A 17,293-nucleotide genomic window follows, 5' to 3' on the forward strand; every position below is an offset into this window, starting at 1 on the left:
TATGAACAAAATACACTATGAACTGTATAGAAAACAAAAGTAACAATCGTTAAATATTTGGGTAAAGCTTCCTCTCCTTTTCAAGCGACTTCAAAAAGGAGGAGGTTATCAACTCGTCTGTAAATGGTTGGCCAGACACCGTCTCCAAATATTGCAATAACTATAACAACATTATATAATCGTAAATCGACTTTTAAGTATAAATTTTTTAATTTCATTTTACTTAGGAGGACTTTAAAAATGTCTTAAAAACGAAATTATTTTTATTAATTTTTAGTGCACATCATTTGTTTTAAAATAGTGTTTTGTTTGAAGTCGATTTTTCTTTTTGTTAATTTTTTTATTTATGTAGATAAGGTTTATCGTCAGATTTATAGATGGTACCATGTCTTTAACCAGTGATATCAAACAGCGATCCTAACAAGGCTGCACTTTAAGGCCTATAATACTTGTTTGTAAATCAAATCGTGCTCGAAGGGTGAAGGAAAATATCGTCAGGATATCTTCATGCGTTGATTATCTATCAATCAGCATTCGTCTTTGGTCTCGAAAAAAGAGGCTTCTGTCCATCAGTGGAACCTCGAAAAAGTTGTTCTAAGAACAACAGTCTGGTCTCTACTTGCTACTTTTATTTTTTACTTTATTTCAAAAATACATATAAATTCCAAACTACCACGCTCGATAAAGTAATCTATATTAATGTCTGTCGCTCTTTCACGACCAAACCGCTGAACGAAATTTGGTATGAAGCAAACTTGAACTCCAAGAAAGATTTTTTTGTCTAACTCATAACAACACCTTAAAACGCGAACGAAACCGCTGGTGACTAGTTTAAATATATCATATTATTGTAGAAGGAGAACTGAGGTTTGGAATAGGTGGTCTAGGAAGTGACGTCACCTCTGAGGATCCATTGCATCTATCGTGGGCTGTCACAGTGGTAACAAATGTGAACTGTCAGTTGATCATGATGAATTGCATAATATTTTGTTGGTATATAACTGAAACTTAGTTAATCAGTGTCGGACGATATTTACTTTAAACGTTATGGTAATATACAGTCAACAACAATAAGACCTCTGTGGAGATTAAAAAGATTGCTTTATATTATTATTTTATTTTATTTTATTATTCAAGTAGATACAATATGTATATTACATAAAAAATACATTTCAAAGTTATCTTGGCAACAACAACAGCCTGTAAATTCCCACTGCTGGGTTGAAGGCCTCCTCTCCCTTTGAGGAGAAGGTTTGGAACATATTCCACCACGCTGTTCCAATGCGGGTTGGTGAATACACATGTGGCAGAATTTCTATGAAATTTGTCACATGCAGGTTTCCTCACGATGTTTTCCTTCACCGCTGAGCACTAGATGAATTATAAAGACAAATTAAGCACATGAATCAGCGGTGCTTGCCTGGATTTGAACCCGCAGTCATCGGTTAAGATGCACGCGTTCTAATAACTGGGCCATCTCGAGTCTTGGCAAACCTTCTATTATTTACAGGTAGTCTCACCATGCACTATCACATTATACAATATTTATCCATATTAATATTATAAATGCGAAAGTAACTCTGTCTGACTGTCTGTCTCGTTTTCAACTACTGAACTGATTTAAATGAAATTTGATACACAAATAGTCTAGAGCTTGAGAAAGGACATGGACTACTTTTTAATTGGAAAAAAATGTTGTTAACAAAGAGGTCTTACATCAATGTAATATTTTCAGTGAATTAAAAAATATATTCACATTGTCTAAAGTAAAAGTAAAGTAAAGTAACAGCCTGTAAATTTCTCACTGCTGAGATAAGGCCTCCTCTTCCATTAAGCAAAGGGTTTGGAACATATTTCACCACGCTGTTCCGATGCGGGTTGATGGAATACACATGTGGCAGAATTTCTATGAAATTTGTCACATGCAGGTTTCCTCACGATGTTTTCCTTCACCGCCGAGCACGAGATGCATTATGAATACAAATTAAGCACATACATATATATAGTGGTGCTTGCCTGGGTTTGAACCCGCAATCATCGGTTAAGACGCACGTGTTCTAACCACTGGGCCATCTCAGCTCACATTGTCTACGCGAGCAAAAATTATATACTAAACAGAATCAATGATAACAGCTGAGAATGATAAAACATTATTTCGAACTCTAATGGTTAATATAAAAGTTTAATAAAGTTTTATACACAAATAGCGTCTTCACTACCTTCACACATCGACCAATCATCTTCAACAATAAGTATGACCGTGTCAATGACCCACACTTGAAAAGTGAAAGGATTTCGCTCAAAGAAAATAACAACGTAACTGTTTCAGATGAGAATCATTTTTGAAATTAATATATAATGCATACATATCTATACAACCTAACATTTATGCTGTGATGTACATTTTACATGAAACCTTTTTGTTAATTGATTTGCTAGGCAATGATCTTACGATTTGATGAGTTTATTCCAAAAACTTTATCCAATGCGGTTTTAATTCAATTAAAATTAGGCACATGTAAGTTTTCTTACGATGTTTTCACCGCTGACCACGAGATGAATCGAAAATTAAGAACACAGAAAACATGGAAACTGTCTTAGAATTTATGTCTGAGTGTGAACCTGCAATTATTGGAATAAGAGTTCTTACCCGTTCTTAGTGAGCCAGTATAACTACAGGCACAAGGGACAAAACATCTTAGTTCCCAAGATTGGTGGCAAATTGACGATGTAAGGAATAGTTAATATTTCTTACAGCGTCATTGTCTATGGGTGATGGTGACCGTTTACCTTCAGGTGGCCCATATGCTCGTCCGCCAACCTATACCATAAAGAAACCAATGGCCATCTCGGCTCTTTATAGATCACCTGTATAAGTAAGCACCCGGTAAGCGTTTCGTGTCTGTAATCTTTGGAACACGTTTATCACTAAATGCATATACAGCTAACCTGAAGGAATAAAGAAGAAGATTGTAAGCGTGTCAGTTACAGTATGTTTTATTGGTTTGCCTTTAGAATACCTACCTGAATAGTCTCCTCAGATAGGTACTCTACTCATCATATATTATCTTAACAAATAGCAATACTTTGAATTGTTCTGTTGAAATGTTAGTAAGGCAGTGTAACTACAGTCACAAGGGTTGTAACATAATAGCTCCCAAGGTTGGTGGAGAATTATGATGCAAGGAGTGGATAATTAATCTTACAGCAAAGTCTATGGACGGTATTGATCATTAAATATCAAGCGTATTACTTGCCCAACAAAGTCTTCTGCTGTATTTCCAATGCGCTACTCCACTGAAACTCACATTGTTTAACGAATTGGCGACTAGCTATTTACCTTCAAGCGAATCATTTACCAATATATCTACTTACATCTAAAAAGTGCTAGTTTCTTAGTATATTTTCAAAAAATAAGAACGTTGACCATGATATACATTGTAAATTCTTCACAACATGAGAATCAGGGCTTGTATGTCGATTGTGTCTTATTACTGAATCACATTAACTTACTGACCTTCGACATCGTACCACATACACATGACAAGTTATGAAGATCCCATAAAAAGTCAACTAAATGACATTAAGTAACTTACATCGTTTGAAAGATTGTATAACTAGTGAGATTGAAATGTGCTTGTCCATCTATTTGTTACGGATAATCTCTGAAACGGGTGGAGCGGTTTTGACGGGACATTCACTTGTAGACAGCTAATGTAATAAGTAACTTATGCAACAACAAAAACTGTTTTCCTAAATTAAAGAAAACATCAAGTCGCGTGCACACGTAGTTCTAAGAAAAACATCTATAAATTTAGCAGCTAGATTAACACAAATTTTCAAATTAATATTATCTTTGACAGACCGTATGTCTGATCTAATAGTAAACATGGAAAAACTTTAAATAAAACGTTGAACAAGAAAGCAATAAAGGCATTAAATGTGCCCGTATGTAGATCAATAGTTCAGTGTAACTGGAACAAGTTGTGTGACACTGTATTTTATTTGTGGAACAAATATTACGGCTAAATGCATAATCGAGAAACCTGCTGCGTTATGTCGCATATATTATTTACAAGATAACATATTGACGGACCGATTGGTCTAGCGGCTATATATCATGGCATATGATGGTGAAAAAGCGTGTGAGTTACCTAAGTGGTCACCAGAGAGATAATGGTAGTGTAAGAAATATTACCCAGGAATGGTTAGTTGGAACGATCGCCAGTGCCAAAAACGCTGTCTTCCTGTTTTTTTTTTATGGTATAGGTTGGCGGACGAGCATATGGGCCACCTGATGGAAAGTGGTCACCATCACCCATAGACAATGAAGCTGTAAGAAATATTAACTATTCCTTAAATCGTCAATATGCCACCAACCTTGGGAATTAAGATGTTATGTCCCTTGTGCCTGTAATTACACTAGCTCACTAACCCTTCAAACCGGAACACAACAATATTGAGTACTATTATTTAGCGGTAGAATAATTGATGAGTGGGTGGTACCTATCCAAACGGGCTTGTACAAAGCCCTACCACCAAGTGGTAGTGGTGGTGGTCTTCTTCTTCTCAACGGACGTCCATTTGCTGAAACATGTTTTTTTTTTATTTATATTGATCGTGTGTATCGTCTCAAGTACTTCTGCAAAACTATTCTTATTCAAATACTCGTTTCAAACGATCGAATTTAATTCATTTAAATTGGAAAGCACTTGACATAGTTTTTCATTTCAATTAACGTGTATCGAATCTATAGTATAATAAATTGACATATAAATACGGATCGAAGGAAACACGCGCGTGATTCGAATACGCACTCAGTTCCGCGATCCGTGACTAAGTTCACTGGATACTCTTACTTTTTTGAGACGAAATTTATATTCTAGCACTTTCTCGAAGAAGTTTGAATAATGAAATTTGGTACTTGCGAATAAATAAATTAAGTTTACAGTCTTGTGGGTTTATCGCCCTTATTTAAGTTAATTGATAGATTATTTTGGTGTTGTCATATCTATTATTGTGTAGAATGATTAATTAATTCCTGTTTTCCTATTGAAATTACTTTATTTGTTAAAATCTGTGTATGTTGTTGTATGTTACGAATTAGTAACAGTAACATTAACATTGTAACCAAAACTATGTAACTATAAATAAATATAAATGCACTATATTTAGTTTCAAGATTGCGGTGTTGATGTTCCAGTGCTTGAGGAGCTTAATTGGTCAAATTCATATATTCCAGAAAGCGCTTCAATCACGCTATATTACAACGGTATGTTATAGGAGCAGCTTGTTTCTGCAAGCGTTCATGATATCGATTAATCTTTCGAAAATATTCTTAAGCCTTATAATAAAGGAGTTTTGAAATGTCGAACGGTTTGACTTACAGGCAGAATGTGTATATGTTTTTAACTAATATAACTTTTTATTTTAAATCTTGAAAAAGAGTAACTATTGACTTGAGTTTTTTGCTAGTTCTTCTTGGTAGAATCTACCGGAACCGGTTGTAGCTTAACTTAATATTGTTAGTAAAATGAGGTTTAATAGTGCTTGTAAAAGCCTACTTGAATAAAATATATTTAGATTGTTTGATTGCTTGTTTCTTACAAGATGTATGTGTAAGTGATGTGTGAGGATGACAAAATAAATAAATAAATATGAGACAACATCACGTACATTACTCTGATGCCAATGTAAGTAGCCTAAGCACTTGTGTTATGGAAAGTCAGAAGTAACGATGGTACCACATACACCCAGACCCAAGGCAACATATAAAACTAATGACAATCTTTATCAACTCGGCCGTAAATCGAACCCGGTACCTCGGAGTGGGGTACCCATGAAAACCGATGTGCACGCCACTCGACCATAGAGGTCGAGTTGGAGGTAATTTCAGTTTAAACTACAGACATTGAGACAGCCTTCTGGATAACTGGTCTTGTTTCAAGATTTTGACTATCAAAACGGAAGAATATTTATGAGTCAAAGCATAGGTTACTCTTGAATTATCCTTGAATCTCAAGAGAAGATTGTGGATTCAAACCACCTCTGATTTTTTTCTGTTATATTTATCATAGGGGATAAAATAAGTTTCTCGAAAGAGATAGATATTATATACGGATCGCATATAATATATATGTGTAAATAACTTTTCGTTAATTACAGTATTGTAGTACAAGTAATTAACTTGTATTTAAACTTGTTACAATAAATAATTTTGCCATTCAAAAAATTCAGTCCAGTAAAAAGTACATATGTGAACTAGTATTGTTCGTTTTAACGCCGGTTTTAACCCCAGAAAGAGTATGATTTCTTCAGATACATTATTAATCCTCTGCACTATATGTAGAACAAACATTTTGAATTTCAAGTCTTGTACTTCAAAAACATATAAACTTCCAACCCACCCCCTTAGGGGTGCAGTTTTCTACGCCTTTTAGGGACCTAACTGCAAAATTTCCAGTCTATAGGTCTTATGATTTCTGAGATTTCGTGATTAAGCATTGTATGGTACTTTGTTTTTACTTCTAGCCACTCGATAGCCAAGTTCAATTAACAGAACTGGCGAGCAGCACCGTGTTATATAGCAAGAACCATTTGGAGCCACCTTTGACCCCCTCATAACTCACACACACTAGCACATATATAAATAACGGCATCCCTCAAAATTATGACATTATAATTTATGTTTATTATGTTATACCGAGAATTCAAATTTTTGCATAAGTAATATATACCATTAATAAATTCATATAATAAAAAAATCGTCCTTGCCTGTGTTCGTCTTATACAAATTCGATTCTTCACGACTTTTCAAAACTTGCTTACAACGTACTTGCTTTCTTCAATAATACAATACAATGACAATTTTTTTTTTTTTTTTAATTTAGGTTTGCTTGATTATATTGTAATATTTTTTTGTTATTAAATAACGTTTAATCTCATCTATATAGCTGTATAATAATGAGGCGTAATGAGGCGTATTAGAGGCGTTAATAAACCTTTACCGAGGCTTTTTTCAACAACCACTAATAACATTTACTCATATCGTTATTAAACATATTATTTATATTTTGTTTATTTGAATAATGTTTTTTATGTGAAAGTACTCTTTTCAATAATTGAAACAGCAAGTAATACTTTGAGTTGGTTTGAAACCCTTTATTGTATTCGAATCAAGCTAAATAAGTTTATCTTTAAATATTTCTTAATTTAATTATATTAAATAACTATAAAATAATAATTTGTGTTTCCATAACATTTTTACCTGTAATTTTATATATGAATTTTCTTAAAAGATCCTAGATTTATATGGGAAGAGTGTAATAAAGGCACTAATTCCAATTATATATGTATATAAGTGATATTTTAACCATTAGACTAATGTAAGATAACCCCACTGTTAGATATTTTCATCTTCCACAATAAATTAAATTTGAAAATATATCACATAGCTCAGGATAAATTGTCACCCAAAATAAATTGAATAGTTCATTGTGTATGTACATTGATTGTTTCGACGTTATATATAACGGTGAATGAACTCTTAACCTGTCCGTCAATTTAAATGATTCATTTTCCTCATATATTTAACATCACTTAAGTAATCTAGAATAACTCAAGTGATGTAAAACCGTTTCTACGGTAACGTATATAGTTGTAAATACTTATAACAGTACTGCACTAATTGTCTGTGTTATTAAAATAGTTTAGCGTCATAACGATCAAGTTCAAGACCTTTACAATGATCGCACAGGCTTTCGCCCATGCAACATTATGAAACCTGGACTCTACTTTTACTAGCGAACTGTGAAAGTCCAACTTATTTCGGTTTTTTCTACGGGGCTAAAGCGAGGGGTGCGGAGAGAGACTATTTAAAGTGATACAAGCTGCGCCGGCGCACAGTCTATTTCTAACGCTACGATGTTCAAGACGGTCGCTTTAATCACGCTCGCGGCGTCCTGCCTCGCTCTTCCCGCCCAAGATACGAGCCATTCGAGCAACGATCTCGATGGCCTCACCGACTGCCTCAAGAAAGACTCGACAGCATGCCTTAAGTACAAATTCTTCTCTTACGTCGACAAGATGATAGGACAAAGGGAAACGTTTTCACTCACCGACGGGGTGACAGTCGTGCGTGCGAACGACCTACCTCCGGAGACAGGCGCGCCTAGATCTCTAGATCCTGTTACCAAGATGAAGAATTACCTCGAAACGCATTCATTAAGAGTCGAAGTCAAAGGTTCTGATGTTATTGATACTGTGTCGAGTGTCGGTCGAGCGTTAGAAGACACGGTTTCATCGTTCACAGAAGATGATTTATCTGAAGAAGGTAGAGGGAAAAAGAAGAAGGCACAGAAAATCCTCGGTCCACTTCTAGCGGCTGTTATGCTGAAAATGATGGCCCTATTGCCGCTCGCGATCGGTGCTATCGCGCTGATTGCTGGAAAAGCGCTGCTGATCGGAAAGCTCGCGTTAGTGCTGTCAGCGATTATTGGTCTGAAGAAACTTCTGTCACAACAGAAGCATGTGACATACGAAGTGGTAGCACACCCACACCACACATCGAGTCACACATCAAGTCACGATTACGGTGGTGCCAGTGGTTACGGTGGTGACGCGGGTGGTTACAGCAGTGGCGGTGGCGGTGGCGGGCACAGCGGGGGGTGGGGTAGATCCATAGATGCGCAAAGCTTGGCTTACTCCGCGCAGAAGCAATAGCTTTCCGTGACCTAGTATAACGACCTCTTTACAAGACGATTTCTCTGCATTATTTATTCCTCTTGTGTATGTGATGTGCGTATTTATGACTGAATTTATATATAAGTAAACCTTATAGGTGATTTGTAACTATATATTATAGTTTATGTATTATATATTTAACTAAACATAGTTAATTTAGATGAAAATATTTATTTTAATTTTCTCAACGCGTACCTGGCTTTAATTATGTAAATGTATTTAAGTTATATGTAAGACCTTCTTTGTTTATGTTTTTTTTTTCTTTTTTTCAGTTTTATTTTATCTACACTAAGTCATTACGTTCGTTCATTTATTTCATGTTATTTATCTTTTCGATTCAGTATTTCTACGTTTTAAGATATAATTTATTTTATTTTTAAGTATTTCTCGCTTTATATTAATTTATTAATAAAAATCAAAGAGATTATTATGAATAATAAATGATAAATGAGTGTTTTGTTTTTTTATTTTAATAACAATGTTGTTATCATCAATATTACACAATAATAGTAACGATTATGAAACAAAAGTTACAAATAATATGATTATCATTAAAATTTATTCATCATAATATTTAAAGGAAGATGCTATTGTTAATTAAAACATGTTTAGTCAAATCGAATGGTCTTGGTACTTTTTTAATAATAACATATTATATACAAGAACACCTTGAATAAGTCTTAATAGAGTTGATGGAAAAATGAGGCTAATTTAAAAGAAATTGCACACGAGATTAATGAGAGAAGGTACGGTAAAAGCTATAGGAAAAGCGGATATGCCTTCCATCTTTGTTAACAACGTACATAGCAAAATATATCTTAGGTAATTCAAAATAGAGACTACATTCCAATAACGATACTGCCTTTTATACCATGTAAAGAAAAGTAACTCTCATTATACAAGGGTTACTGTTAGGAATTAACGTATTATAATTGATGATTCATCATAGAATTGTAATACTTATATACTTCATATTAAAGCTTAAAGTCGATTGAATTGTAGAATACACTTCAAATATATGAGCCGTAAAGATATATAAGATAGTACAAGTTAAATCATTTGAGATATAAAGTCTAATTACAGGTTTTTGATGCTGTGAACGATACTGGTTCATTAAATATTCTGTAAATAGTTATGGTATATATATACTAGTATTTACAGTCAAACTATTGAATCAAATTTGATTTAATCTATTATGAAATAAGCCTGAACTCCAATGACATACAGGCTAAGGCTACCTTAATAGCTTGATATTATACGGGCCGTTATACGTTTCCTGAAGAGGAGACTTGGTGGTAGGGCTTTGTGCAAACTCGTCTGGATAAGTACTGCCCACACATCCGATATTCTACCGCCAAATAAAAGTACTTGGTATTGCTGTCTTCTGGTTTGAAGGATGAGTGAGCCAGTGTAAATACAGGCGCAAGGGACATAACATCTTAGTTCCCAATTTTGGTGGCACATTGACGATGTAAGGAATAGTTAATATTTCTTACAGCTTTATTGTGTATAGGTGATGGTGACCACTAACCATCAGGTGGCCCATATGCTCGTCCGCCAACCAATAGCATAAAAAAGACTATCAATTAACGATTTAAGCAACACTTTCATAAATATAATAACAAATTCATATTAAATATATTATGGTGGGTAGACATTGGTACTTTAAGAAATACACAGGAACTCCTCCAACTTGGAAGCCCCCAAAGGTGGCCCAGTCGTCGGGGCGTTGAGTCAGCATGCGCAAGCGATCCCGTGAAGCCCCCTAGTAGTCAGAGTTGGGATCGCTATTTCTTTAGTGGGTATTTGCGCCCCTCATGGTCACTTCGCGTGGGAGAAATAAATAAGAGCCTTTTCCAACGTAAAAAATGGGATGTCAAGATAAACCCTCATATTCCCCTCCAATAAGCCAGCAACTGCCCTTTAACGGTTAAAATATGAAACCAAATTTAATGATATTTTTATATAACAAGATTAAACCCAAAGCAACTTTACTTAGACTACTTTTTACACAACACACCTCCCGACCAAACCCTAAATATTTTCTATTCGTACACAAGTGACCTATCTCAATTTTAATTAATTACAATAAAATTATTTGAACTCTACGTTAAAATTTAAATATGATTTGATTGTACGTGTCATTCTCATACTTATCTGAGATATTTATTTCCTCTCGGCTATGCTTTTGCCTATAGTTATACTGGCTCACTCCACCAAACCAGTACTCAATAATACTAGGGCTTGATATATTAATTAAACAAGTTTACACACGCCTACACCAAGAAAACTGGAATAAAAATCAAAGCAAAACAATAAATATATGCTTGTCTGTATCACATCAATATGTGTGTAACACAATTTTTACTGAATATAAAGTAAAATGATATAAAAAAACATTTCTCGTAATCGAAAGCTAAAGCTATCGTAGGGCCAGGAAGTGCAGTGCACCAGGGCCCTGGAGTTCAGGGGGCCCTCTAAACTAAACCTTAACCTTCTGTAGCTAGAAAAACAAAACCCTGCGCACGAGATTTCTCGTGTGGTATCTATAATTTTAAAGGGTAATTATTAGTTACAGAGGGATGGGAAAGAAGGAGTGAGGGCCCGTTTTTTTTTTTCTATGCACCGGGTCCCTTCCTTACCTAGCTACACCACTGATTTTATTTATAAGAGAAGCGAAGAGCACATGAGTTATCTGCTGGTAATAAATATCGCCCGTAGACATTGGCGTAAGGATAATATATCATCCCTAACATTGTCAATGATTCACCAATCTTTGTAAATATAATAGACATTTGCCTGTAATTACACTGACTCCATAATTTTTTATTTTTTTATGGTATAGGTTGGTGGACGAGCATATGGGCCACCTGATGGAAAGTGGTCACCATCACCCATAGACAATGACGCAGTAAAAAATAATAACTATTCCTTACATTGCCAATGTGCCAACAACCTTGGAAACTAAGATGATATGTCCCTTGTGCCTCTAGTTAGACTGGCTCACTCACCCTTCAAACCGGCACACAACAATACTGCGTACTGTTGTTTGGCGGCAGAATATCTGATGAGTGGGTCGTACCTACCCAGGCGGGCTTTACAAAGCCCTACCACCAAGAAGACTTATTAAGATTATTCTTCAAATTGGTAACCAACAACACTAAGTAGTGCTGTAGAATGTCTGATGAGTGAGTGTGGTACATACACAAAGCATCACCAAGTAAGGTATTATAGATAAATGTTGCGTGCGTCCCTTATAATCTCTCTTTTGAGTCGGTCGTTCAGAGAAATCATTCGCCTTAAGCGCAATAAATAGTATTCAACAAAGTCTTGATTTCGCTAGCATTCCATTAGAACCTTTGACCTTGATAATGTTGGTAACTTACGTCCTTTTCGTATGTACAACTTTACAAGTTTATATGACACTATTAAATTAAAAAAAAATAACATTGGCACACCGTATTCGGACATTTTTATTGGTATATGGTAACAATAAAACAAAAACTTTTATATATTGTCTTTACTAATATTATAAAATTATAGAACTTATTTGTTTGAAAAGACTAACTACTGAGTTACTTGTAAAGGGAATTTACTTTGCGAATATGAAGCTATAAATCTAATTTAATAATGTAACTAGACGAACAAATCTATTGATGAATTGATTCCATATACACTAAACATATATACTACTCTAGGTCATAAGGCTATTTTCTACGCTACAACTCAGGAAGAAGATAATGATCTTGGGTGTGACGTTGAACGTTTCAAACGGCTGTCTACTACTAACTAGAAAACCCGGCCGGCGCGTGGTTGAATGGTGTTGTTCAATGAAAGGGCTAGCCGTGCAATGAAACGGTTATTTCGAGTACCAACTAATTAGCAAGGCTATTAAGTATACTTAATACAATTTATCATCACCATACAAATTTGAAACGAGGAAATATATTAATAATTAAAAGAAAAAAAACACTATGAACAGCAATTCAGCAAATCATTAATCTGAAAAAAATTATTACAGAGATTCACTGTTACAGAATACAGATAACAAAAAATAACAAAGTTTTTACAGACTAAATAAAACTGTTATTACTTAATAGCGCAAAGATGTAATAATAAAAGAAAAAAAAAGAAGTTCAGCAACCGCGCCGCGCCAACAAAATAAAGCAAAGCGAATGTTACTCCATCTATTGACAAACACAATAAAACTATTACGTTGAAACCGCACGGCGCTGCGCGTAACCTTGACCAAGAAACGAATTGTGTGAAAAATGAATAAAAAACTATAATTTTTTCACTCTCTTATTTTGTTTTACAAGCAATTGTGAAGATTGGTTCATTCATCAAGCTTATTTTATCTTTTATTCGAGATTAAGATTGTATTATAGATATGTGATTTATTTATAACTGGCTTATTATTTTGATATAGATTATAAAAATATATTTTAAATTTAAATGAGGTATTTATGCAAATTAAGATTATGTTTTGTGTGTAAATTACAAATTAAGGGAGTAGTTAAAATGTCTTCATTACAATATTATGACTCACTAACGCCAGTAGACAGATCGTCGGAAAGCAAAACCTTGAACTTAAGGCCACTATAACGTGAGTTCATTCATATAAACCATCGAGTATATTTCTTATACGTAGTAACTGATAAAAATCATAGATGGCGCTGATCAAAACTGTAAATCAAATTGTATAATAATAGTTGACAATATATTTTCTAGTTATTAAAACAAAATTTTAAATTTACGCAAATTCATTTTAAAATATTTCTTAAAAACATAATTGGAATATTTATAAGGATTGAAATATTTGTTCAAGGTTAAAAATTAAATCAATAAACAAGTGTAAACGAATATATGTGTATATAAATAACTGTTTATTATGTAAGTTCATTGAACGGTCGTAAAGCGTGGCATTTACAAGTTACCTTGATAAAACCTTGATCGCAAGCGGTTCATTCATTTTTCGCAACACCAACGTAAACAAAACAAACAAGACTATAGTTCCACATATTTGTAATAGATGGCGCTGTTAATTTATTTAAAATTATGTATTAAAACCTCTTTGTCTAACATATTTATCGATAGAATATTACCATTATTTTTTATATATTAGTTTTAAAATAAATTAATCTTGCAAAACGAATATCTAATTATACTAAATAAGTTATGTAATTCACAAAAAAAAAAGTTACTTTTAAGTCATTATAGCTTCATTAGATTCATAAGTAGTAATTCATGTGACCTAGTTAATAATGAAATTCATTATTATAACAATAATTATCAAAAGTAACGAAGCGGCATATGCTTAGCTTATTAAAAAAACACAGATGGAGCTCGCAGAACGTAAAGCAACTACAATCAATACATAATCAATGAAACTGTATTGAATTTATACATTCTACATTAAAATTAGACTTACAGATCCAAGAGTATCTCTACTACTTTTAAAACGCAAAAGTAGCTTTGTATGTCAGTCTGTCTATCTGTCATTGACGGCCAAAACAGTGAACCGAATTCGATGAAACTTTTTATCTTAAATTTTTGATCATGGATTAAATACGTCCCAGAGTATCTAAAGTGAATACATTATATTAGTCTTTCGATGGAATGTGTCTTAACTTCAACAAAGTAGATACCTACATAGTATCTCTTTTTGTTTCAGAATAACAATAATTATATGAAATGTAGTAGGTACTTTAGGATGAGCCACTGTAGAAGTCTCACGGTGCACAGTGGATCACTTTCCATTTTTTTTAAAAAAGCTCTTGTACGTAAATTATTATTACACTATTTAATAAAATATCACTCACTCTTAAACTATGATAAACACGCTGCAATTTTGTATCAAAATCAATATTCCAATGAAAGCCGCACCAGAATTGAAAGAAACAGAAAAAAAAGTTACCCACTGTGTACCTTACCACAAATTAAATGTTTTTATGTCACTTGCGAACATTATCCATTAAAAGCAATTCACAGTGGCGGTTACCATACAAAATTATTACTTTTGAACTGTTATATTGAGTTTGTGTGTCTTATTTTTATTTAGAACCACCTAAGTATAAAAAGGCACAATACAAAAAAAGGTCAAATTGTTTTTAAGTATTTAGTAAAAGCGAACAGCAATTTAATTTGTCATCTATACATTTAATAAAATTGGAGTGTCTGTTTGCAATATTAAAATAAGCTTTTTTATATTTATATACGGTACATATACCAAAATAACATTTTTAAAATTTTTGTCTGTCTGTTTGTTTCGGCTAATCTCTGGAACGGCTGGACCGATTTTGACGGGACTTTCACTGGCAGATAACTGATATAATAAGGAGTAAGTTAGGCTACAATTATTTTCGTTTTTAAAATTTAATCTCGCGGGCATAGCTTGTTAAATTAATAAAAAACTCCAACACCTTTTGTATGTAGTTCTACATATACATCAACTAGAATATGTTACATCTAATTCGATCGGATATGGCGTGAGTAACCAATTCATTATCTTAGAAATCTACACAGGGAATTTAAATAAAAATACATTTTCACACAGTAAAAGATGTTAATGAACGCGTGTGATCTCACAAACCATTGTGTCTGTGTAAGTGGTGCTTATAAGTAGGGCTACCAGAAAACGAAAGTAAATTCTATTGACCTGAGAACCTTAGTTTACTTGCGAACGTGTCATACTTTTCTACTATACTTTTATTTATAACGACATTATCTACGAAAATCTTGAAAAATACTAAGTATACATACTGCAGAATTTGTTTATTTACATCCTATTTTTATCACATTACAAACTTCTAAAATTATCAGTGTTTCTTCACTATGTTGTCCATTTATTATATACAAAAACCTTCCTCTCGAACAACTCGATTAAAAAAACCGCATCAAAATCCCTTACGTAGCTTTAAGACTTCAGCATACATAGGGATATATGGACAGACAAATCGACTTAGTTTTATACTATACAGTGATGATTAAAATCGTAAATAGTGTTGAAATGTCGAGTTCAATCAAATAAAATTATAAATATGGTATATCCAAATCAACATGGTTCTTTTTTATTGCTACAATTATTAAATACATAATTTAAAATCGTATATACTATATAGAACTTTATCGTAATGTCTAGAAGATGGTGAAAACTTTGACACGTCGCTTTTGTCTCAAAACCAAGGACTTGTGTGAACAGGACACTCCAGATTTGCCTGCTACGAACTCTTTAATACAATTTATCCAATAGAACGTAAAAAATATTTAACGACGCCATTACATTTATTTAATCGTCAATCATAAATACTCAGACGAACAGCAGCTTATTAACAGTGCTCGTTTGCTTATCCGAATAATAAAAAAACAACAAAATAATAAAAAATATAATATATTTAAAAACAGAAAACATGGCAACCCTAGCTAAAGCAAGACTATTTAATTCAACCTACAATTAAGTACACTGTATGTTCACTGAGCTTGAATTTCTTTTAACTCTTTGTGATACATTAACTCAAGGGAACGAGTTTAAGGTTCTATGGATTTTATCTTTGAGTAATCGCACATAGTAATACCACCAACTATTACTTGGTGGTAGGCTTAGCAGGTTAGGCAGGTACCACCCATTGAACTGCACTGCCGAACATTAAAACTTAGTACTATTGTATTCCAGATTTAAGGATGTTTAAGTTAGTTTTGGGTTGTGGTGACCACTTACTACCAAGTACTCCTTTTGGCAGTCCAACCCACTAATAACAAAATTTAAAAATTTGTGATGTAAATTATTATATTCCTGTCATAACGGTGTTCAACACCCGAATCTCGAAAATCAGCAAATCAAATCAAATCAAAATAAACTTTATTCAAGTGGGCTTTTACAAGCACTTTTGAATCGTCATTTAACAATTAAGTGAAGCTAGCACCGGTTCGGAAAGTATATTCTACCGAGAAGAACCGGTAAGAAACTCATTAGTTACATGCAACTCAGTAGCAATGATACTTATAGTTGTTTTAAAATTTATTTATAAGTATAGGATAGTACTGATCTATTTACAGTAAGTACCTTAATTTAAATTCCTATTTAATTAAATTACATGTTGAAAACTTTTTGGTGTCACATTTGGGCGTAAATGTTTCTAGTATTTATAATTTCATTTGGCTTTGCTTTAAGTAGCGATTGACTCCGGCTTTTGTTTTGTTTTTTTTTGTATCGTAGATAAGAATGATGTGACATTATTGCTCGGAATACTTTACATATAAAAAAAGTCGAAACACAAGCAATGCACGTAATGTTTAGATGCGACGAAGTGTTTTATACGCAAATATTTAATAAAAGTGGTTCTAAATTTCGACCAAGACTTTACTTTCAAGCCACAAAAGAGGTTAAACATCAAAATGCTTAATGCGATTAATTCAGAAGACAAAAAACGTGACACGGTTGCCGGGGGAGCGGAAATGAAAACGATTAAAAAATATTAAATATTTTTATTAATGCTGATGTTATAAAAATAAATGACTCGTGAATGTTAGTCTAGAATGAAATACGAATAAA

General features: G+C 33.4%; 1 protein-coding gene across 1 annotated transcript; it reads left to right on the forward strand.

Moving 5' to 3' along the window:
* Positions 1-7,913: 7,913 nt before the first annotated feature.
* LOC124539794 lies at positions 7,914-9,140 on the forward strand. Its single transcript, XM_047117150.1, has one exon. The coding sequence runs from the start codon at positions 7,924-7,926 to the stop codon at positions 8,719-8,721; it is 798 nt and encodes a 265-aa protein (XP_046973106.1). The 5' UTR covers positions 7,914-7,923; the 3' UTR covers positions 8,722-9,140.
* The last annotated feature ends 8,153 nt before the right edge of the window (positions 9,141-17,293 follow it).

This window comes from Vanessa cardui, chromosome 23 (assembly GCF_905220365.1).
Source record: "Vanessa cardui chromosome 23, ilVanCard2.1, whole genome shotgun sequence".
Lineage (NCBI taxonomy): Eukaryota > Metazoa > Arthropoda > Insecta > Lepidoptera > Nymphalidae > Vanessa > Vanessa cardui.

Excerpts from the sequence above, each read along its gene's own strand:
- LOC124539794 (XM_047117150.1), top strand. The coding sequence starts at position 7,924 with ATGTTCAAGACGGTCGCTTTAATCACGCTCGCGGCGTCCTGCCTCGCT.